Source organism: Pempheris klunzingeri, chromosome 18 (genome assembly GCF_042242105.1).
Source record: "Pempheris klunzingeri isolate RE-2024b chromosome 18, fPemKlu1.hap1, whole genome shotgun sequence".
In the NCBI taxonomy this organism is placed as follows: Eukaryota; Metazoa; Chordata; class Actinopteri; order Acropomatiformes; family Pempheridae; genus Pempheris; species Pempheris klunzingeri.
In genome coordinates this window covers 19,047,596-19,072,157 of record NC_092029.1, presented here as the reverse complement: position 1 = coordinate 19,072,157, position 24,562 = coordinate 19,047,596, and the positions used below count along the sequence as shown (strand labels likewise).

The following is a 24,562-nucleotide window of genomic DNA, read 5'->3' as shown; positions in this document are numbered from 1 at the left end:
ATGTTCTAAAGAGAGACCGCATGTAAAGACTGAGAAGAAGATGTCAGTCTTCTATTGTATTTTGCTTGTTTAACCTGAAGGCTTGTGATATCACCCAGGAGTCCCAAGGGGGCATTTCCTGCCATTGAGATGGTGGATATACCTTTGCCCCCCCCTCCTCCCCCTCCCCCTCCCATGCCTCAACACAGGACATGATTTGCACTGCCAATATTTATCTCTGCGTCTCACATGGTGAAACATAATATCCTCACGGCGAGTTCCTCGCAGGTCAGCAGGGGTCGGAGAGGGAAAGCAAGGCTTCGCAAGTCCCTGCCAGAGTTCCCAAAGCATGACTCGCTTGGTTTTAGGAATGGCCAAATGTTTTTGACAGGATACTGACCATGTTACTATGTTAACATCCCATTGTGGGAGTTGCTTAGATCTCAGCAGGGCTCTTCCTTCCTAGCAGGTTACTACCTGGAAGGGAGATTATTTATGGGATTTTGAGACTCACTTTGTTTATATAAAAAGTTTAAAGCAATGTGTCTCAAAGCAGTCCTCCCATATTTTCAGGTAGGTGTGTTTTATGGTTTATAGGGAGCAAGCAAGCGTTTCTGAAACACGAGCGTTGGCACGTTTCTTTCCACGGTCAACTCTCACATGTCATAGTAGTACTAATCATGACCCACTGATTGTGACAGCAGAGGGAAAATGAGTTTTCCTCAGTTTGAATGAAAAAACTTCTACACAAATGTCACAAACGCAGGAAGCACGTGGCGTCAAAATGTCTAACTACTAACTACTAACCTATAACAAGCATACAGTGTAACATGGAAAAGGTTAAATCCAAATAAAGACAAAAAACAAAATCAACTTCATTGATTGATTGATTGATTGATTGATTCTTTGATTTTTGTAGTTTGATGTAAAGTACTGCAGAAACCAACCCATGAAAACCAACAACTTCCTGGAGGGGATGTGTCATGGAGGAAAAGTCATATCAATTCCTCAGGGTGTGGGTGGCACAGGACAAGTTCTAAATATAGTGTCACGCCCATGTGTGTGTGTGTGTGTGGATGCTTGCATAAATATATTCGTGTGACAAGATAGTTAATTTCTACAGGTTTCTCTGTGTGTGTATATATATATATGTATATATATATATAATGTTTATATATATTTAGTCTTTTATGGCAATTACACATTGAACTGGCTTCCAGCTGTGGTGTTTGCTGCTTTTATCGTGTACATGAGGTTAGCGAGAGGGCTGGCAGAGGAACTCTGTGTCTGTTTACGGTACTACAGCTAAAGTAATAAGGCCTAGGGGGTTCTGTACACAAACCACTAGTTACACACAAATTATAATGTTATTGGGATTTAATGCTGGAAATTAGTATTTTGTTTAGTTTAGCATGCGCAGTTGCAGTTACTGGAATCACGTACCTCCTTATGTATGAGCACAGAGCGTGCGTCCCTGAGTACTGCTGAATGTGATGATGGCTTTTGAACGTGAGGGGGATTTTCTGTAGTAATCACAGTCACGACAAGATAAGGGAGCTGAGGGATAGCTGGAATTATTTCAACTTGGATTGTATAAACTACTTATTCATAGTCAGCCATCGTCATCGACTTTAGTTTACGTGCACACTACATTTCAAATCTTTTTTCTGCTTAAATGCACGTCAGAGAGCACTTTCTGGTGCTGAACTGAAGCTGTTCGGACTGTCTCTCCGCTCGCTTCCAAACCACCAGACTGCATTGACAAAAATGCCTCTCAGAGTTACTAGTAGCTAGTCTCCCAATCACTCAGTTTGCTTGTGTTACTGTGTGACTTTGGTGCTTGAAAGGGTTAGTTCAGCGTGTTCTGTGACATAATATTTTTGTGTTTGTCGATGCGGTTTGGCAGCTTTGAAGTGAGCGAAGAGAAAAAGACAGCGGCTTCAGTTCCCCACCGGAAAGGTCTGTCTGACGGCGAGTGGTGAAAGTAATCCGCCCACAGCGGCGCATTGCTTAGCATCTGCGCCACGACTTCTGCCTGCTTCTCCAAACTGGGGACGTGCTGACTCCAATTTACTGTAATGGATGGCTACCTCGCACAACCCCACTTCAAATAACCTAAACTTACAGAGGATATTGTTTGTGGCACTGACAGCGGACCTCGTCCGATTAACCACATCACGTGGGTTTACTGTGAAAACACAGTAAAAGTGATGACTGGAAAGAGCAGGCTTTGATTTAGGAGAATCAAAACAGAATCTGGGCACGTCGTGAGAACTCCTGGGTAAACTCAGTATGGGCATGGACGATAGGTATCAGAGAAAATGTTTACTGAGCCCGACCGGCCTGGTTTTTGTCGCCACGGTGTTACGGTTTTCGTCTGAATCTACGCCCGCTGCTTGATATCCTGGCAAGGGTATCTTGAATGTACACTACTGAGCTGATTATTTTGTTTCTACAATGTGAACAAAGGATCCCCCTCCCTGTATGCCTCACATCCCCTCCACCCCATTCCATCCACCACACCTCTTTCATGGAAAGAAAGAGGCATTGAAAGGGAGCCTAAATACTATGATTTACTAATACTATTTCCTTAGGATTCCATGAAACATATGGTTCGTCTACCATTACATCATTCTATGGAAATGGCCTGTAAATGCTCTGTATTTGTCAAAGTGCTTTTTTACATCGCTGATTCCGATCGATAGACGACCCACTCTACCTCTGCCGCCCACCCTGGGGGACATGATCGCGTTCTTTAAGATCCACTCCACCAAAACTCCATCCAACAGTGTCGTTCTTGGAACGTTTTGGTTCTGCGCCCTGTAGCTGTAGGAAGTGTGCGCAGCCCTCTTGTTCCTACTTCCTCTTCAAAGTCCAGTCACTTTCCCTCCTCGAGAAGTAGCAACCCGGTCTGACTAACCTGAGAGAGGATACCGAATAGTTTAAGAATGAAGATTGCTTTAGATTGACCATAAGTCAGACAATTGTGTCTCTACACCAACAATTACTATTGTTCCTTGTGGATGTTCATTCACCCTCTGCACCCCTGAGCCAGTGCTTTTCCTGGAGGGTGAGCTATCTTCAGTTAATGCTCCTATAATTAACTACATTTGAAGCTTTGCTACAGCTGGCTGATTTGTTCATGGGATTACAAGTATTCACGTTCTTTTCTTCCAGCAAGTAAAGCCGTTTGCAGACAGAACAAATACTCCATTGACTAATTTTAATTTAAAAGACAAAAAAGTCTGCATTAATTGGTCCTTTTGGGTCATTTAGAGGTAAAAGAACAAGCTTATTTACAACACTAACATTTTGTTGATTACCTTACCTGAAAAAAAAGTGACCGTAACTGATGTCTGCTTACTACTAAAGTAAACTAAGTTACTAAAAGTAATTATACTCAGCTTAAGTAACTTTTACATGAAGGCATTAGTGAGTAGGAATGAAGGATGATAGCTTTATTATGATTGGTACTTAATAAGGATATCCTTTTAGCTTAGGTCAACCTGAATAATGATTTTGAGTTAAGTATAAAGTTTACTGCCGTGACATCTTTTCAGCTTTAGCAACTTCAAATAAATCAGTTACTTTACTTGGACATTTTGAGGACGATGACATTTTTTAAGTAAAAATCAAACTCAGGCACAGAGAAACATGAGCATTCATTTAGTCAGGCCACCTGGCTAATGCCAGTCCTCTGCCTCTGCTCTCCTCCAGCCCATAAGGGAAATATGTGGCTTAATGATCTTTTCCCTGACATTTCAATGAGATGCTGAAAAAATACCTCCATGTTCCCAACATGGCAACTTGTTTTAATGCTTTCTTTCCTTTTTAAATGGGATGTCAGATAGCGTCAGAGTCCTCTACCTCCCGGAGACTGCTGGCAGGAGCAGGAATGGGCACTCTTTGGAGAGGATCATGGAATTTCCTCATACGCACCGTGAGTGCGTGCGTGTGCGCTCAGTGTGAGTACACGTGCGTGTGTAGTGTGTGAGTGTGTTTTGATGGGCCACTCTCTTTGTGATAAGGATTTTGAACAGCTTGGGGGTTGAGCAATCAAACCGGGACTTACACCACAGCCCGGGACGGGACTTCCTTCCTCTCCCTGACGAAAAAAAAGAAATGCAGGCTTTTATAAATTGGGACTATGTTCAGCTTTCAGTCACTCTGTCAGCTCTTGACAGCCGATCACAGGAGTGTGTAGCTTCACAGCTTTACTAACACCGACACCATGGTTCCTACATCGCGTACGCTGCTTATTTGTGGACTTTTCCTGTGCGGGCTGGAGGAAGTGGTCTCCTCTCGACGCGGATATTGCGCCGAGAATCAATGTTTTGCGCTTTTCGAGCAGCTCGGGGACTATCCAGGCGCGCACAGAGGGTGCGGAGACACGGGCGGACAGTTATTCACGTTCAGCCCCGTTCACGAAGCGAAGGTACTGAGCTGGCCCGCCGGGAGTTACTGGGTGGGAGAGAGCGGCGCAGGAGAGGAAGCTGCGGCGGGCAACTGCTCCTACATCTCCCTGTCCATGGGACGGAAAATCACGGCGTCGTGGGAGGCGTGCAACAAGGACCTGGAGGGATTTTTGTGCCAGTATCCATCGGATGAGCCTTGCGTGGGCTTGCAGGCACCAGGCGCGCAGGTGAAGTACACAACGCAATGGGGCTTCGAGGTAAACGACAGCGAGACGTTTCCACTAGGGACCATCGCTGTGGCGGGAAAGGCCGGTGGTAAATATCCAGACTCAAAGCATGTGTGCGTCTTCAAAGATTGGGTGCGAGCTCCGTGGAACTGTGAGGTGCTGCAGGGGGGCTGCGAGCACAGCTGCAGTAAAACGTCAAACACCTGCACGTGTCCCGCTGGGCAAATCCTCCACAGCAACAGCATCACCTGTACCAAAGATCCGTGCGCCCACTGCCAACAGGAGTGCCAGCGGGAGGGCGACGGCTACGTGTGTAAATGCAGGAAAGGCTACAAGCTGGCGCGGGATGGGAGGAGCTGCACAGGTGAGGACAAGGAGTGCATCCAGGAGGAGTGCAAAGATGGCTTCTGCAAGGAGGACGGGGTGTGCGTGGACGTTTCCATCTGTGCCAAGTGTGAGCACATGCGGTGTGAGAAATTCAGCGGGGTTTATGAGTGTTTGTGCAGGAAGGGGTTCAGGGTGTCAACCAAAGACCCCACCAAGTGTGAGCTGGACTGCACCGAGAGAGACTGCCCGGCCTACTGCATCCCCAACCTCGACAATGACAAGAAGGACATGAATCAGTGCTTCTGCCCGGACGGTTACATCATAGACATCCACCCCAACAGCACAGTTCAAATTTGCACCGACATAAATGAATGTGAGACAACGTCGTGCGAACACAAGTGTGAAAATGTGTTTGGCGATTACAGATGTTTGTGCAATGAGGGGTTCGTGCTGCACGGCAAGGACAGGTGCGTGCCCAGCGAAGAGGAGGGTGATGGGTCAGGTTGGATTCCTCCACAGCCACCCACACCAGCAGGGGCTCACCCAGCCGCGGTGCCCCCTTATGTCAAGACTGGCAGCATCCTGGGCATCACGGTGTTCATGGCGCTGTGTGGGGTGCTGTTGTTTCTACTGGTCCGAAACTTGGTCAAACGTTGTGGCAAGTTCGAGCTTTCGTCGTTCAAACACCCGGATATCGATATCTTCTACTTGCAGCAGGTGACCACGGAGACGTACAAGAGGCTGTCTTTTGATAAACCGTTTAAAAGCGACTCTCAAATACAATAGTATGAGGACATTTGCTGCTTTTTGACGGTTTCGGAGATGTCAAAGGCCTGTGGGACTTTTTCATAGCCATCCTCCTGCAAACAGTCACACGCACTGTAGAGTCCAAGTGTGCGTCCTAGTAGTGATAGATCAGATGTGTGACTTTAAAAGAAGATGGTTTGAAGCTTTGTGAATGTGCACTGCTGCCCATCAAGTTGGAATAAAATGTTTTTCACCTCTTGTCATGAAATGATTGTGACAATGTGACTTATTCTTGATAAATAAAGTGTAGATCTTCTCAACTTTATTGATCAAACTCTTCCAAACATATCACAGTGAAACCTTTGCAAACTGTGTATTGAGGCGTTAACAGAATCTGGGGTATTGAACAATTATTCCAACTTTATGGGCAACAGTGTAGAAGAGATTTATACGTGGGACTGTTGTTGAGTGGACTGATAGTTGTCAGCCTTTTTGCTGCAGGAGTGGAATAATTGGGATTTCCTTCTCAATTACACCAATTTTTGGAGCTATATATCAAAAATAAAGGGCTGTTGCTCAAAAAAAAAAAAAAAAAGTTCAATAGTACAAGTAGTAAAAAGTTAATATGGTCATTTTTCTTCAAAAGTATTTCAAACATGTTATTTGTCAGAATCAGATGAAAGATTGTCTCAGAAAAGAAGAATATGTTTGATTTCACTTTGTTGCTGTCTAATTACACTGTTTTTACACCAACTGCACTGTTGTTATGTTCCTTAATGTCAAAAATGTACCTTGGTCTTTTCTCAGCATTTTCCTTTTGGATGCTCTAAAACTCTATATTGGTTACAATATACAGATACTGTATTTTCACTAAAGTACTTACTTCTACTAGTTTGGTAAAATAACTGTACAACTATCGAGGAAATCAAAAGCAACTCTTTAGTTGAATGCACATTATTTGACTCACTGTGACACGGTAGCTCACTGCATTTGGATTTACGACACTTGAGATAGACACACTGTATGTTGGATGTACTGGTTGCTATAGGAACTGTTTCTTATGCATACTTTGGCAGCACCATTTTTCACATGAATATATCGTAAAAGACGGATTACAAAACGACAAATCCAGATTCCGAAATGTCCAATGTGTGGTTCACTTAGATATGTTTGTATTTCTGGGTGCATACCCAAAAAGAGAAAACGTTGTGTTGAACACTGAACTGAACTGGGCTTGATTTGTGAAAGCAATTAATCCTACGACCGAACAAAAAACAACCACATTCCAGCTGTTTTTTTTTTGTGCATCAGAGCATTATACTATTAGTAGGTAATATTTACTGATACATCTGACGTGCTACTGGCTGCACTTCTGCTACCACTGATATTTAAGTGAGGTTGAATGTGTGAATTAATCACGAATGTAAAACTGCTGCTATGGGCTACGTATATGAAAACACATTTGCACCTCCCTGTGATATGCCCAGCCACTACCTGTCTGTATAATGGACTTATTGCAAGCTTTCACTTGTTGCAGTATTCTATTTTTTTTATTGAATGTGTCACCATTGAACGATCTATTAAAAGACAAATTTGAAGCTGCGTGCTGTGAATATCCACCGTTTATATATATCGACATTATTTTTCTGTTCCTCTTCCTCAGCTGTCACCTGTTTGCTTTTGACCACAAAAGATTAGATTTGCATTTATACGTCTCTGCTACTTTTGCTGACTCTATTCAGAGCATGGTTTTGTAAGTGCTACACCAACATTGCAGATGCGATAAAGATGTGTCGGAGCCTTGTTTTTCAATAAGAGAACAATTGTTAGTAATTGTAAATGCATATAGGTAAATTGAGGATATAGATAAAGTAAGTAAACTGAGCGAGAAAGTGAACACACACACACACACACACACACACACACACACACACATCTCTCCTTTGCATTGTCTCTATTTCCTTCTCTCTCCTTATACAATCCATACTGTCCATTACTCTCACAGAGTTGGCTGTAGTCCGTACACCACATAATAAGGGAGTGGTTATAATAGAAAACATTCATATTTATAATTAGATCAATCAATCAATCAATCAATCAATATACTTTATTAATCCCAGAGGGGAAATTCCGTAATACGGGAGATACACTCATTTTATCATTTTCATCATTTTCAAAACGTTTTTTTTTACTGCTGACCTGATGTCTCAGGAGAAAATCGACATGTTTTAAGCGTTTCATTGTCATAACTTCTGCATTATTCTGATTTGTTTCAAGTTATAATGTCTAATCTTGAGATAACATTTGTTATCAATTGGTGCTATATAGATAATGATTGATTGATTGATTGATTGACAGATTGTCAGAATTTCCTCACTTCAAGGAAAACTGGATGTAAAGCCTGACATGAGCCTGAACGACCTGATAGGCTGACACGTGTGTAGAGTGGAGTTATGAGGGGTTACTGCAAATAGGGGGCGTTCGGTAGATGCCCCCTTGCGTGTGCGCGGCTTCGGTGCGTATGTGCGTAAAAGCCGTGCGTAATTGGGGATGTGGTCCGCCGCGTCGGAGGGAAAGCAGAAGGGACGCTAACATGGTGTTGGGGGGTTATAAATACGAGCAAAGTATTTCCTCAAACAAACAGGCCTTCAGACTCCTCGAACGCGCAAGAACTTGAACGGACACCGCCGAGGTTCGAACATGAAGGATGTTACGAAACTGTTTGTGGTCGTGTTGACTTTCCAGATAGGAAGAGCCAGCGTGAAGCCGCATAGCGGATACTGCGTTGGGACCCAGTGTTTCACGCTGTTCCAGGATTCCTTCGATTACATAACCGCGCAGGATCAATGCGTAGAGCAAGGTGGCCATTTAATGACAGTGCGGTCGCTTGAGTCCCAGGATGTTCTTTTTATCCTGTTGGGAAACTTTACGGGGCGGTTCTGGATCGGTTTACATCTAACGGCCGGCTGTCCCGACGCCGCTGCGGAGCTTCGAGGCTACCAGTGGGTGACCAAAGACAGCGAGAGTGACTTCCTCAACTGGGCGCCGAGTTTTGACAGCAGCTGCTCTTCTCATCGCTGCGTCTCAGTTTCCCAAGACGATGACTTCAAATGGGTCCAGGAGCCGTGCGATGACCATGCGGCCGGGTTTCTGTGCGAGTACAGCTTCAAAGAGCCGTGCAAAGGTCTGGCGGTGGCAGAGGGTGAGTCTGTCACCTACACCACCCCCATGGGATTTGAAGCCAAGAATGTGCCGTCTTTGCCTCCTGGAAGCACCGCTATCCAGATGCCGGCTGAGACTAAATACGTCTGCTTTTCCGAACAATGGCTGCAGGCGCCCTGGAGCTGTGAGATACACGAAGGTGGGTGTGAGTATAAATGCACAGTGGACCCCAAAGATGCCCCCTCTTGCTACTGCCCGCTGGGACAAGCGGTAAACCCTGCAAATAAAGTCACCTGCGAAGTGGCCAAAGATGACCCGTGCCTGTCCCTGCGCTGTGCGCACGCCTGCTACAAGGACGGAGACACCTACAAGTGCATGTGTGACCAGGGCTTTAAGCTGGGGCGGGACGGCAAATCGTGCGTGGACTTCAACGACTGCACGGACGAGCGGCAATGTCCCGGGGAGAACTTCTTGTGCGTCAACACCGTCGGCGGATATCAGTGCGTCTGCGAGGAGGGATACAGGATGACCAGCGGGCTGTGCGTCGACGTGAACGAGTGCATGTCCGCTCCATGTGAGCACATGTGCACCAACACTCCTGGTGGCTACAATTGCTCGTGTTTTGATGGCTACAAAGAGGACCCACAATCACCGAATAAGTGTAAACTCCACTGCGGGGAGGAGGAATGCGTCGCCGAGTGCGACCCGAATGACAAGTTCCAGTGCTACTGCCCTGACGGTTATGTATCCGAGGAAAGAGTCGACCACACGGTTTGCATTGACATGGACGAGTGCTCTTTCAATTATTGTGATCAAGGTTGTGTAAACACATTTGGCAGCTACATGTGCTCGTGTTCTCCAGGATACACTCTTGTTGGTGAGTACACGTGCGTAAAAGACGAAGGTGAGACGGACACGGACGCTGGAGCGGCCACATCTCCAAACACCCCGACAGTACCACTTATGCCACATCCAGATCCAACAAGGCAACCCAGAGGGGTGACAGTGGGGGGTCTCGTGGGGATTATATTGTGCACTGTCTTTTTTATTGTGTTGGTGGTTTTCCTGGCGCATCACTTCCTCAGCAGCAGAGAGAAGATGGAGAGCGCAGATGAGCTCAAAGCTCCGGAGGGCGAAGCGCACGGTTTACGGCACGTGACGCACGAGACTTAAAAGACAGAGAAGAGGTTCAGAGCTGGAGCACGGTGTGTGTGTGTGTGTGTGTGTGCGTGTGTGTGTGTGTGTGTGTGTGTGTGAAAGTTCAACACAGAACTGCAGAGACAGTTTGGGTCAGGATGTTCATTTCACAGCGACACAATGAAGGCAACATGAATGTGGGGGTAACAGAAGAGATACTCTCACTGGGACAACAGAATACTACTCAAATAATCCAGGAGAAGTGACTACCTTGGAAGACTGCTTTTTTTTTTTCTGCCATTCAACTCACATACAAACACATGCAATGTAATAAAACACGACAGAGAACTTTTTTAAAAGTTTGTGCTGGAACATCATTAAAACACAAAAGTGAGAATGAAGGATGTGTCAGTTTGTTTCTCTTGCAAGCTCCCACACACAAGGCTGACTCCCCCACCGTGTGGGGAAAGAAGTGGACTACAGGTCACTCACACGCACAGACCGAGCTGCACAAACTGGCTGAGAAGAAACAATGTGATATGCGCACAGTTCCCTACTGTAATTAACTCCATCAAACTAATGTCCTCCACAGACATGGCTCATCAAGCACACATAAGCTTACACGTTGAGCGGATCTACAGCACATCTACACTGATGTACTGGAGAGTAACATCTCATCTCACCCGCCAGAAAAAACTGGGGAATAAACCAGAAAATATTAATCAGGAAAAGTTTTGAAAATGGTTAAATCATCCCATTTCATTCTGCATTGTCAAAATTCTATTTGAGGAGAGATGATATGAATTATTCTAATAATAATAATAATAATAATGACAGTGTTAATACTAATGATGATACAGAGAAATAATAAAACCTGTACACGTTGCAGTACCCCCCCCCCCCCCTATTTATTGTACACACATCTTACACGTGTATCTGATGGTTTGGTATCACTCAGGTGTAATAGTACACATATAGTAGTCAGAACACGAGCAGCAGCGTTCTGGACCAGCTGGAGAGTCTTTAAGGACTTATTGGGGCAGCCTGATAATAAGGAGTTACAATAGTCCAACCTGGAAGTGACAAATGTGCAGACTAATTTTTCTGCATCATTCATAGACAGGATGGTCCTGATATTAGCAATATTACATAGATGGAAAAAGGCAAATTGTTTTATGTTAAAGGGAGTTAAAGGACAAATCCTCATAACTCCCTGATTCCTCACAGTGGAGCTGGAGGCCAGAGTGATGCCATCCAGAGCAGTTATATTTTATAGCTGGACCGTACACACATTATGTTCAAGTTGTACATACACAAGCTAAAAGGTAAATGGTGACACAGAGCTTTTGTTGCACACATCCCTCTCATTTACAGTGCATTCTGCTTGTAGCTCATACAATCATTGTTTGTGTCAGTTAACTTTAACTAGTTTTAATTCATGCTCTTGTAATTTTAATTTTAGTTACCGGTGTTGAGAGTGGTGCTGCTGCTGGTTGCCATGAGAAGCTTAGGATGCGTCCCCTAAAGGCCAGCTGTTAAATACAAGAAGTGGCCCAATTGTACAACAATGTACAGTGTTTCTTAATAGTTTTTTCTTTATTCTTTGGGTACATCAAAACTCCTTTTTGGAAAATACACCTAATTAGCACATTGTATCTTGTAGGCTTGGGATATTAAATGGATTTAAGAAAAGCCTAAACAATGCTGTTTTGAGTCTTTATGATAAGCTAAGCCTAACCCTAGACATGAGAGTGGTACCAATCTTCTGATCTAACTCTCAGCAACAAGTGTATTTCCCAAAGTTTTGAGCGATTCGTTTAACTGTAGAGTCATTTACATTTCAGTTTACAGAAATAATGTATCCACATGTTACCTATCATGCACTTTGTATGGACTTGAAGCTGAAAGCCTTCACACTGCTGGATTTGAACTCCAGTTACTTATACAGAAAGTAAAATGAAGATTTTGACTGGGAAAAATAAAAAAAAGACATCAAAAATTGCTCAACTTGCCAGTCATCCTCCCAGGAGAAATATATTCCTGCACAATTCACCGATCTGACAGAACTTTTGGGTGCTGGATTTATCTCACAACCACATTGGTGCATTGGGATACGAAGCATTCAGTGGTCCTCCCAAGTTACGAATGTTATATCTTCCAGGAAACTCACTGCGCGACCCGGGCTTCCCTGTGTCATTACCGTACTGCGTCCAAGATCACCAGGACTCCCCTGCCCTCTCTGCAGAGCATCTACAGACACAGAGTCCACCGGAGGGCTGCCTCCATCATCAAGGACCCCACCCACCCCCAACACAAACTGTTCACTCTCCTCCCCTCAGGCCGGAGGTACAGGAGTCTGAAATGCAGGACGTCCAGACTCAGGAACTCCTTCTTTCCCTCCGCCATCAGGCTCCTTAACAGCCAATAGGAGTCACAACTACCTCTAATCTGCACATTGACTGTACTTTATGTTAAGTTGCACATTTTGTAAATATATTTATATGTTAAGCAATAGCAGTTTATATTTATATGTTTTTATATTTTATTCTATCCTCTTCTTTTTTTACTCTTTGGCATTCAGTGTGGATGGCAAAGTAAGATTTTCATTGTACAGGGAAACCTGTTTCTGCACTGTACACTTGACAATAAACTTTGAATCTTGAATCTTTGAATGAATAAGTTGGAATCGCTAAGCGTTGGGTGTCACTTGAGTGTGAACAGTATCCACGTGGACGCTGCAGACAACAGACCAACAAACTTGGAGGTGACTCATTGTGAGTCTCCAGAAAGTCCAAATGTTATAGTACCTCATAATGATAGTTTGCAAGCGCTGGATCTTCGTGCCAGTTCCCTGCAGATCATTTAGATGCAGGGTATGTGTCCCGACATGTTACAATAATCTCTCTAACTTTCCGGTCCCTCAGCTTCCTAAGCCTAGCAGCAAATCGGTTTCACTGCGATTGTAATCTGGAGAGCCTCCTGAAGTGGATGAATGTGACGAATGTAACCCTCCTGACCCCTGTTTAGGAGCACACATGTGATGTTTCCAGCTTCCCTCTATAGCCTTCCTCTGCTGGACTACTCCACAATCGTACAACCACGCGAGGAAGACGATGAAAAGATAGTCCAAGACCTTAAGATTCCTCTCTTCATCTTCTCTGCTCTCCTCGTCATCACTTTCATACTCAGTGGGGTTGTTTCACGCCCGTCTCCCGCTTTGCTGGAGAAGTTTGAGAGTTTTCAGAAGAGAACATCTTCCTACCAGGTGAGGATCACTTTTCCGACATCAGAGATGCTGTGCATTGTCTCCAAGGAGTTTCTTAAAGGTACAGTTTTTTGGACTTCTCATCTGAAGTGTAACAGGTGGAAGTTAACACAATGTCTGCAAAAGTTTTGGCCTTAAAATACTTCGACGTCTTTCTTTCAGAATAGTTTCACATTGTGGGAAAAATACGCATTCCCTTTCATACCATGAGTTAGATTAGAAGATCCATACAACTCTTATACCCTCTGAAAGTCTCCAGTGGTTGAACTTTGCTGCTGGTGTACTGATGTAAGGGCGTATCAAACTTGGGTGTGGTTGAAGGTGCAGCAAAGCACACAGAGACCATCAGCCTGGAAGCTTTCAAGCAGAATGCAGCAGAGATACTGATAGTCTGGTGTTAAATGACTCTTAAGACATGAAACCACAGCCAGCCACTGGTTAGCTTCGCTTTGCGTAAAGACTGGAAATGGGAATTTACTGCTCTGTCCAAAAATTAAAAGAAAAATCTGCCTACCAGGATCCCTGAGGTTCCCCACTTATCACTTTATATCTCATTTATTTAATGTGAGCAAAATATGAAATGGTGTCGCCTTGCCTTTGTGGCAGGCAACCTCCAGAGACTCCAGGAAGTCACTTTGATCATTAATCATAGATACTTAAAAGTGAAATCAAACCCCAAACCTAGTTTTTTCCTTGACTTGGGTGCCAGTTGAGTGACTCTACGTAGAAAGCAAGTAGTGCCTCACACGTCACCGTGATTATGGACAGTTCAGTGGCCACTTTTCACCAGAAGATGTCAGGCTTCACACAGGTTTAACGTGAAGATTCAACATCGCTTTGCAAGGTGCAGAAAACTGCTGCTGTGCAGTTTGTACTTAATTTAACAAATAAAGTGAGTTCTCGCAATTTTCAGCAGGACAAAGAAGAAGTTCTCCTTGAAAAACACTCTTTCGTCATTATTCACAGCACTCTATGACACGCACAGTACAAAGAAACTGATTGTTATAATTTCATTAGGATTAATAAACACTAACTACGTGTAACTAATGCGTCCGATTAATGAAGTGCAACAGCAGTGTTTGGTGAGAATTTGCTTGGTGCTTGTTCTCAGTAATATCACATGTTGGTCGTTGGCCCAGTAGCCAGCAGGAGGAAGCAAATCCCAAGCAAAAGCTTTGAAATCTGGAAGGGAGAAGCAAAGGTGTTTAAGTGACTGCAGCTGCAAGCAGACCTGAACACAAGACGCACTGATAGATGTTAAAACAGTGACCGGCTGGTTTGGTTTGTCAGTCTGTGAAGAGCTGCTGCTGATCGTGTGATTCTTACGGCACATGAAGTCATCTGTTTTGCAGAATTGTTTCATTTTTGTCCAATTTGTCCAAACTCACACCTCAAAGTATTGATCTTTTTTTTTTCAGATTGTTCACAGTTAAAAACCCGAAGGTGTCCTATTTATGAAACAGACAAGCAGCAAATCCACGTTAGCACATTTAAAGCAAAGTCTCACACAAAATGATAAAAAAAAAAAAAAAAGAAACACTTTCCAGAAACAGTCTGCACTTGCAGAGAAGAAGGCAGTGGATGCTGGTGAACGCCTAACGTATGAAGTGAGTGATTGAGAGACATTTTGAAGGACTTCTGACACCACTAGAGGACAAATGTTAGCTGCTTCTACCGGCTCCTCCTGTCAGCCTTAAGTGACCAGTGAACAGTGTTCATTCACTGGGTGCGTCACATTCAGCAGGGACCGCTTTAAATGGCACCGTTTCATTTTAACAGCACACAATGGTCTCTGAGCAGTGGGGTCTGCTGGACTGTAAGATGAGAGAGAATCTGAGGTCAACTGGTTTCCTTTCTCTTGAGCTGTGTGTCTGAAAACAGGAAGCTACTGGGCAGAGGAAAGCTTCCGTCCTGTTGGCCCGGGCCGCCTGCATCCACCCCCCCCCGGCCCTCATGAGCCAGCTGCTCCAAACATTACAGGCTCCTGCCGTCTATACACTGTGGACAGTCTATTAATCTGAACACAGTGCAACATTAACATCTGTCCGCCCTGCATTTATTGTCCAGTTGTTTGTGTTTTGTGGGATTTTTACCATCGTTGGACTTGAAAATGTTGTTCTCACCCCCAAAAATGTGGTGGATATCATTAGAATGTAGGTTCTCTTGCTATATGAAGGCCAGGACAGTAATTCTTAACCTCTAAAGACCTGGCGTACACATGCGTGGACATCACATTCTGGGTTATATCACCATAGTAGTTCATTCTGCTCAGCTGGGGCCGTATGGACATGTATGTGGGCAAAATTGTTGATTGTTGATTGTTTTTTGCACCGTGATTTTCAAAACATGGTCAAAATATGTTTTGTATATGTTATAAATACATGCAAAAGCAGTCAGGAAAAAAACCTGCTATGTTCAGGGTGGAAATAAAGAGTTTTGCACAAAGGTGACTTTATTGTGTTTTCTGGAAATTAAGACCGATTGTCCACATATGTGGAGATAATGTTTCTCTAAAACTACACCATGTAAAAAGATGATGCTTAGGTTTTATACTTATCAGGGTCCAATAAGCCCAAATAGCGAGGAGCAATAAAAAATGCATATCAAACAAGAGCTCAGGTCTTAAGAGGCTAAGTTAGAGTTCCAAATGTTTAAGGCCTTTATTTCTGACACTGGGTGTCAGTGGCCAACAATACTATTATCAACTGGGTGTAAAGTTGTAAGGTGGATGTAGGAAAGAGCGTTTCATGCCTTTGATATTTGTTAGTGACTCATCATTTCAACCAAAACCGTGGTCTTCTCCCGACCCAACCAAGTAGCTTTAGTGCCTAAATCTAACCAAACTATGACTGAAAACTGAGACAGGCCCGTCTAAGTCTGACAATAAAGTAACCTATCGTGCCGCTAGTTTCTCTGTAATTAATTACTCAGCTACCGCACCATTTGAGGGACTTATTGTTCTTTATAGTGTGTGACCAGACCAGGCATGAATAGCTAGACAGCAGCTGTCTGACCCGGTGGAAATAGATAAAGGAAATATGACTGGACATATACTATAATAATGTAATAATCATAATGATAATACAATAATACATGATACTCTTGGATAAATCATTAAACTTAATGCTACAAATTGAATGAAGTGTACTGTGTCTCTCATAAAAATAAAATATTTTATTATACACACATTGTACTGCATGCTATTTAGTGCTTTCGTTAGTTTAGGTTATTTAGTTTAGTTTAGTTGACATTATGAGAAAAGAGAGATTAAATTACATTTATTTAAAAGATAAATAAATAAATATCTGCCCCTCCTCTGATCAAACAAGAAAGAAGGAAAACCTGTTTCGCTTCCATAAATGTGGACCAGACCAGCAGCTCCACCAAAATCTAATTTAAAAAGTGGAAGCAAATGTTTACCTTGTAAACAAGCTCTCCAGCTCCATGGCCTCCTCACAGTTATTTCAAGCCTGCATAATATACTTACAACAGACACACATGCTTCTGAGATTCTCCCTCGCAGGGAAATGTAATAAACCCTGCCCCGTGGCCACAGCTAATATTTGACCCCCGTTTAAACAAATATAATTACAGGGATGCTCACGCAAGCTTGAGTAGGGATCCTCTGAGGGAAGTGGACCATCTTCAGTGCAGTGATAGAGAGGAGGGAGAGAACGAAGGCAGCCATGTGGGGTGTGATGCCGAGGGGGGGGGACACAGACTGCTCTGTGTGATCCAAACTAAGATCTTTCCTTCAACACAGAAGTATCAAGCGGGCCCTGTGTGGGTGGTTTACTTACGTAATGTGTTTTATTGGGACTTGTTTGTTTGTGGAAGTTTGTTCTGGGGTTAAGGGGCGTGACGGAGATGAGAGAGCGCCAGCAAAAGCAAGGGATTTTTCCTCCCTTCTCTCCGGTCTTCAATGAAATGTTTTCAAGCCAGAGGAGCACTGGTGCATCATCCATTCATTTTCCAGCTGCTGTCCTGAGCCAAGTTTGCGGTGGAAAGCTGCATTTCGCATGGCAACTAACGCCCCGCGCACCCATGTGCCGCCACACGGTGAAGGGTCCTGGACGCAGAGATGAAACAGTGCATTTCAAAGCAGCCCTTTAACATAGCGAGAAGATCGGCTCTCTAACACCACATCAAAAGAGATGCGCTGGAACACGCGATGCAACCGCTCGACTGGATTTTGATCCACAGAGTGAATGAGACTCCTGTCGAGCCAGAAATATCGGACTGACTTTAGTTTGGTGCTTCAGCATGTCAAAACACAACCAGGACCCACACTGGTGGAGACACGGGGGGCCAGAAAGACTTTGAGAGGGGAAGACCTCTGAGGAAATAGGTGTTTTCTGCACTTTGGTAGCAGAAAAAAAAAGGGAGAGAGTTGGGTTGAAGAGGGACATAGAAGGAAGGAGAGATATTTTGTCTACATCTTTCTATTGAGACAGTTTTGACTTCCAGCTTTGAAACGTGCACTTCTTTTAGCCATGTGTTTGTGTGAAAAGCAGGAAAGGGAATGACCACTGGCAGCCTGTCAAGTAGATAGTGAGCAGAGCTGGAGATAGCTGCTTCTCTAGCCACTAGAAGCTAACGTTACCGGTCCGTCATGCAGCACTGGGCACACACCATCAGGACTGGGTGCTACATTATTACATGAAATCAGGATTATGCAATCAGATTACAACAAATAACTATAATGAACCCTGATTACATTACACACGTACCTTTATGATTAGATTTTTTAAATATGATTTATGATATAACATATGAACTTGTGAAAAACGTTAATGGCATACAGGCTTTCTTAGAGACAAGGAGACAAAGTAGCAGCGTCCTTCTAAAAAGAGCCTCCGATTCCTGACAATATCTCAATTAATCATACAAAAGTTACTAACACTTAAACAAACGTACTTTTTGTGGAGGTCATTTGATTTAACTGTAAATTGCTGCTTTCATGCTGTGCCTCTTTAATACATTACAATAAAATACATAAACCTGAGGCAGAATAGTCAGCAGGGTTTGAGTGCTTCCTTCAGTTGAGGTAATGCTTGAAACGAAGCACACAACACAAAGGTTTTTGCTTTTAAACCCATCGCTAACCCGTTCCTAAAATGATTTTATGGTTACAGTTTTATTGCTTTGGGCAATTCCCCAAACAGTTTCTGAGTAGATGGACTTGAGAAGATCGCGTCTGTACCACAACCGGTAAAACAATCTGATTATTATTATTCTTGTGTAAACCAAGTCTACATGTGCATGAAGAGCAGGCAGCCCAACCCAGTTTAAATCCAGCCAATGACTCCGGGCTAGATGTAGCAGGGAGCAGTTACGAGACAATGAAACAGGTGTACATGATGAATGAAACAGATGACAAGATATATAGTCTTCTTTGAACAGAGTCTCATCTCATTTTATGGCCTAAGCTTGTGTGTGTGTACTAAAGATGGGAAGAGTAGGCAATCAGAGACTGCGGGACAATAGCGATAAAAAAAAAAAGACATTTTAATCATACAGTACATCTGAAGCGTGTGGCGACTTGAACGAAAGAGCACACAGAGAATTTCACACGAGCTCCCACACATACAAAAAGTCAGGCAACAACTTTTTATCATCTTAGAAAATGTGGCACATTTTTGTTACGATTGATGTGATTATATCTGACGGTGTGTATTGATAACTGCACACCGTCACAATAATAGATACTGTACGATTTCATGTCGGTGCAAATGGCTGCTGTTAAGAGTATATTCGACACTTTAGTTAGCGAAATTTCATGGAAGGGTCTTTGTCAAGAGATTCATTTCCCACAATGATATAGCTTTGACATTAGTGCATGTTTCACTGTAAAATCAAACAACTGACACGTGAAGATTTGGTGAGTACAAAAGAAACCATGTAAACAGAATATATTAAGTGGTTCCAAGCGGTTTTTTTGAAACATATTGAGGCACTTGTTCAACAAACACGTCACAAATCTTGTTTGATTGCAGTCATTAAATGTGTCACACCTTTTTGGGCGTTTGATATTTGTTCCAGATATGAATTTATCATCAGCATAAGCTTTCAGAAGAGGGATTAGTGTTTATTGCTATAGGAGGCACGCTGGTTTCAGTTTTTGGCACGTTAAACTCTGAAACTGAATTGCACTTCACTTTCAACGTCCTGTTAAAACAGTAGAGTTTCTTTGGCGATGCGGAGGACGCCCGCTGTCTTTTGGAGTTCCGCTTGCACTTTTTCACATTTTCCTTCCATGTGATGGGAATACTGTCAAGCTTCTCCTGGTTGCCGGGGACTTTACAACAAGCATCCATTTGCACTGTTGCATCCGTGGTTGTGCTGGACACATGGTTATCACTGCAACAATGGTCACCGTCCCTTGCTGTCTGTCTTTGATAACTGGTTGTGTGTGGTGAGCTCAGTGAGGGGGAGGGGCATTGAGTCTGAGGTTGTATTGCGGCTTGGGTGCTGATATTTTGGCTACTGTCGGGGCTTGGGGGCGTCGTTTCATGTTTAGCATCATCCTCTTGTCTGGCAGGCTCTGACCCGGTGAACGGACCAGGAGCTGGGCCCGTTTCCTGGTTCAAAGCTGTAGCCGAGGCCCTCTGCTCTCTGGCTGAACCAGCCTGCAGGCTTGCAGTGTGGACACAGTACTTCCTGAGATGGCAGCTGTAGGCAGGCCCTGGTCTGGGGGCAGCTACTCTTCCCTGGGAGCAGTGCTGGAAATGTGCAGGGGAACAGTGGGGATAATGCGTACGGCATTGCATGTGTGTGTAGACTGGGTCCAGGTTTGTAGGTAACAGGGCTGCATTTTGTTTGCTTGGGGAGTTTCCTGAGAGGGGGAAGAGCTGAGGGGTGGAAGGGCAGGAGGGGGAGTCCTGAAGAGGCTGAGCACAGGAGTGGGGGGTCCACTGCTGAGTCAGGTTAGCAGGAGGAGGGTCCCCACATGTGCAGTTGGTGTTTTGAGAGTACTGGCACCTGGACGGTGTCCTCAGTGTGGCAACGAGCCCGTTCTCAGGGCCACTTCTGCCTGCCTCACTTTTGCTCTTATAATGGATGTGTGAATAAGGGGCAGTGTGGTGGTGAGGAGGGATTCTATTAAAAAGCTGAGCACTCACCTCCTGCTCCTCTCTGGGTTTATCTTCAGTTTTATCAGTGGATGCCAATGGCTCTAACTCATAATGCTCCACATCCCCACCCCTGCTGTCTAGCTGGTACTTCCCCAGGCCAGAGCCTTTCCCTTGAGGCGAGGAGCTTGTGGATGTGACCTCAGAAAACATCTGACACTGCAGTTTTTTGGGCAGTGGGATCTGGCCACAGGTCCCCTGGGGTCCCAGGCAGCGACACATGCACTGAAAGAAGAAGGTGGCAAAGGCCCAGCTGATGCACATGATCAGCATCATGAATGTGCCCAGCTGCGTGTAGGCTAATACAGTTGAGGGCATCATCATGGCCCCAGCAACAAAGGTGGTCAGTGCTGCCATAGCGATAGCAGAGCCCATACGGCTGAGGGAGAAAATCACCTTCCCCTCGCGGTCAGGCCCAGGGGCGAGCCGGTAGGCCACGCCGTAGTGGACAGCGAAGTCCACAGACAGGCCCACGGCGACAGAAATGGTAACAGACTCCAAGACATTCAGCTCCCAGCCTAACAGCACCAGGGAGCCAACTGTGACAAATATGGTCCCGGCAATCGACAGGATGGCGTACAGACTGATGATGACATTCCAGGTGGTTAGGAGCATGACACTGAAAGCCACAGCCACTGACAGCGCCATGGCAACCAGGGTGCCGTCTGACAGACTGTCTTGGAGGTCGTAGAACTCAAGGTTGCTAACAAACCAGCCGTGGCTGAGGCCTGCTGGGGCGTAACGTAACTCCTCAGTGATCCAGGCGTCCACCTACAACAGAAGCACAACACTTGATGTCAGGAGAGTTGAAGCAGGAACGGAACCTAAAATAATAAGTTAGTACCATTTGAGATTGCGTTCAAGTGCTAATGGAACAGTGTGTACTATTTAATATGAAACGTGAAATACTTCAACCCCTACCTCACGGTAGAACTGGAACATTTTCTCATACGCCAATGTGAAGAGGTAGGTACTCTTGAACTCAAACACTATGGCTCTGATGGTGTCATTGATGTCAAATCGAGGTCCGGGGGTCTTGCTGTCTAGATGGTAGTTAGTACTCCGATCCAGCTCCATGATGGCTCTCTTGATGCACAACTCAAAGACCTCCTGCTTGTAGGGGAAGGTTGACTGACTACAGCAGGGGTAGACAGAGGCCTCCTCACAGTCCCGGTTCTCCATCCACTGTTGGAATAAGATTGAGGTTGACTTAGATTATATTCAGTGATACTTCTCAAATGCTTTTCCGCATCCTCAGACGTTTAACTAGGATGTAAAATGAATTTCCATTAGGACACGTTCAATTTCTCACCTGGTTTTATACTGGGTAGTGTCAGAAAGATGTCCTTCAAGGTTTACCAACATAAACATCTTTACTTTAATACTTGTATACTGGTATTCTTATTACATGTGCAGCACTAACCTGTTTGAATGTCTCGATGAAGCAGCTGGTGAAGTCCTGCTCCTCTGACTGAAAGATGAAGCTCTGATTTCTTAGCTTATGGCAGAAGTTGAGGATCCACAGCTGAGATGCTGGACTGGCAATGTTGAAGCTGCTATCTAGCATTAGCTTTCCCTTGTTTTTGGGGTTCAGGGGGTCTCCATTATCCAGAGGTGTCACGCCCCAGATGATGGTGATGGGCATGTGGAGGTCCTCTCCATGGTGAACCCTCTCGAACATGAAAAGTTTCTTGTACTCTGCGTCGTAGCGCTCAAATGGGTGCGAGGATCGGAACACTTGAAATTCCGCCAGCTCCAGAGATGGGAGCTTCATCTTTGGGTTAATGCACACAACATAGGCCCCACCCACAGTGATGGCAAGGAACCAGAAGAGCCAGAGGTAGCGCAGTTTGATGACGATGCAGGGAAGCACCTTCTCAAAGAAGATTCTAGACGCCTCAGAAACAGTAAACAGGCATTTGTTGGCCTTCTGACAAAGACCTGCCCAGAACATTCGGGTGCAGTAAACTCTTTCCGGGTGTGGAGGCTTGGCACACGGGAACACATTTGGCAGGTAGCGTTCATGTAGTACCACCACTGCTGGAAGCCATGTCACCATGAGAATATAGTTCACCAAAATGGCAGTACCTGCGTAGACACCAAAACAGCGTATGGCGGTGATGTTGCTAACATAATTGGCATAAAAAGCAGCAGCAGTTGTGAAGCTGGTGACAAACATAGACAGGGCAGCATGTTGTAGTGTCACACTGACAGTCTCTGCTAGCTCAGCATGGGGCTTGTCAAACTTGGTGTAGTTCCACACATCACAAAGAACGAAGGCGTCGTCTGCACCGATGCCTACCAGGATGATGAGGGCCGTGAGGTTCATGAAGGGGAAGAACTCAAAGTTGAAGACCATTCGGTAGAGAAAGTAAGACACAATAAGCGAGCTGATAATTGCTATTATTGTCATTAGAGTGATGAAAACTGAGCGTGTGTAAACGCACATGACCAGCAGGACAATCACTATGGCTATGGCAGGATACACTGTGTCCGTGAGGAGGTAGTCCTGAAAGAGGTCGTGTTTGATGCCAAATTCGATCCCTGTGACTGTTGTGATGCCGTCTGAGGAGTTCCAGTTCTCAAAATTGTCCAAGTAAATGTTCATCATAGACTCTCCTTTCTCCGTGGGGGAGAAGAGCATGCTGTATTTAAGCACAGGTGGAGGATATTCCAGGCTCTTGGGACTAAGGAAGTCTTTGTCCACCAGGAAGTGAAGGACTTGGTAGACAGCGTTGTACTTGGTGCACTTCCGGGGCACGCTGGCACACTTGAGCTGGTCTTTCCGCCGCAGGGCCATGTCCCAGCAGTCTGGCCCCAGTGTGCCATTGTGGTAATACTTGGCACACGAGCGCAGGATCTTGAGCGTGTGCGAAACATCGCGCTCGGTGATCTTCTGGCAGGACGATCTATTGGTGAGGACAGCAATGTAATTACCAAGTGTCCAGCTGGGGCAACAGGAGGCATCATTGGTGCGCTGACAAAGACTCCAGTAGTCACGATGGGAACGCACCTGGGTGATAAAACAGTGATAAATAATAAATACACATAAAAAAGACACAAAGTTATGTGAAGCACTCATGAGTTATCATGAGTTATAATGGCAGAGGACTGTGCCTATATACATACCCTTGTGTTGTCCAGATTGCACATGGATTTGATGGCCTGAATACTCCACAGGTTTTTCCCCTCAGCTGATGTGAACACCAGTCTAGAGTAACTGTCGCCTGAAAAAAAGAGTTTTATTTTTCCAATGGGAAAACCATTTTTCCAGAATTAATAAAAGTTAGGAAGTATGAGATAAAGATAATTTTACCATCTGACTGACAAAGACCATGTGGCTGAAAGTTTTACCAGTGCTATATCCTGTGCTCTTTTGGGTAAGCAACACATGTCTTTTTGACTTTTTATTTTAATTCCACTCAAAATCCACTCGTATTGGTAAACACTATTGTCTACGTGTTTTCTCATTGTAACATTGTCTAAGAGCAGGAGTAAGAGAGGAGTTTACCCAAGATCCTTTGGGGGCTTTGTGAGTGTTCATTTCAGAGAGCTTTTTGTTTTAATTCATCATCTGGTCTATGCTGGACTCGTCTCATTTCTGTTCCATCTCTTTCTGTATTCAGAATCTTACCTGGAACGTCACAGAAGAACTCTTTACTGAAATCCCACTCTGCTTGCCGTTTGTCTCTGTCGAAGTGGTCCTCAGGCCATCGAGGCTCTTGATGACTACAAAACAATAAAAAATAAAATTAGCATAAATTGAGCACTGTCTTCATGACCTACATGTATGTGTAGTATGTATGTCTGTCTAATTACTCAGCCCAAATGGCAACTTTAAAAAAAGAAAGGAATTCATTTTGAACTTAAAATACCATGACTGTGTTTATTCTGTACTGTAATAAACACAGTAATAATACTGCACCCCTGGACAAAGAAAGGGTACCATTGATAATGAGACCTATCCAAGGATCCCACTGTCTCCCACGTCAGTGAGCAAACAAGAATGGCAGACAGAGAGACTGAGGGGTTGACAGACAGAGGGGATGAGGCAGGGAAGAGGCCTCTTGGGACACCGTGCGCATATAACTACACAATTACATCTGCAGAGATGCATGGACCAAGACAGAAAGGAAGACGACGGCAGACACAGCACGAGACAAAGAACTGGAG

At 44.5% G+C, this 24,562-nt stretch overlaps 3 protein-coding genes and 1 pseudogene across 4 annotated transcripts in view; 3 read left to right on the top strand and 1 right to left on the bottom strand.

The window, feature by feature from the left end:
- Positions 1–4,210: 4,210 nt before the first annotated feature.
- On the top strand, positions 4,211–5,835 carry LOC139218156 (thrombomodulin-like). The gene has a single exon (XM_070849713.1). The coding sequence runs from the start codon at positions 4,211–4,213 to the stop codon at positions 5,732–5,734; it is 1,524 nt and encodes a 507-aa protein (XP_070705814.1). The 3' UTR covers positions 5,735–5,835.
- A 2,448-nt stretch (positions 5,836–8,283) lies between these two features.
- LOC139217870 (thrombomodulin-like) lies at positions 8,284–10,386 on the top strand. Its single transcript, XM_070849353.1, has one exon. It carries the CDS (start codon positions 8,396–8,398, stop codon positions 10,028–10,030), a length of 1,635 nt encoding a protein of 544 aa, XP_070705454.1. The 5' UTR covers positions 8,284–8,395; the 3' UTR covers positions 10,031–10,386.
- LOC139218339 (toll-like receptor 5) lies at positions 10,186–13,426 on the top strand (annotated as a pseudogene).
- Positions 13,427–18,776: 5,350 nt separating this feature from the next.
- Positions 18,777–24,562, bottom strand: part of disp1 (dispatched homolog 1 (Drosophila)) — a 51,053-nt gene continuing 45,267 nt past the window's right edge. For both annotated transcript variants that reach the window (XM_070849565.1, XM_070849566.1), the window contains exons 6-10: positions 24,024–24,118; positions 23,519–23,616; positions 21,813–23,402; positions 21,311–21,574; positions 18,777–21,160 (exon numbers count right to left, since the gene is read on the bottom strand). In XM_070849565.1, coding sequence (XP_070705666.1) covers positions 19,316–21,160; positions 21,311–21,574; positions 21,813–23,402; positions 23,519–23,616; positions 24,024–24,118 — 3,892 coding nt within the window. In that variant the 3' untranslated portion in view covers positions 18,777–19,315. The remainder of the gene's footprint in view (positions 21,161–21,310; positions 21,575–21,812; positions 23,403–23,518; positions 23,617–24,023; positions 24,119–24,562) is intronic.

Excerpts from the sequence above, each read along its gene's own strand:
- LOC139218156 (XM_070849713.1), top strand. The coding sequence starts at position 4,211 with ATGGTTCCTACATCGCGTACGCTGCTTATTTGTGGACTTTTCCTGTGC.
- LOC139217870 (XM_070849353.1), top strand. The coding sequence starts at position 8,396 with ATGAAGGATGTTACGAAACTGTTTGTGGTCGTGTTGACTTTCCAGATA.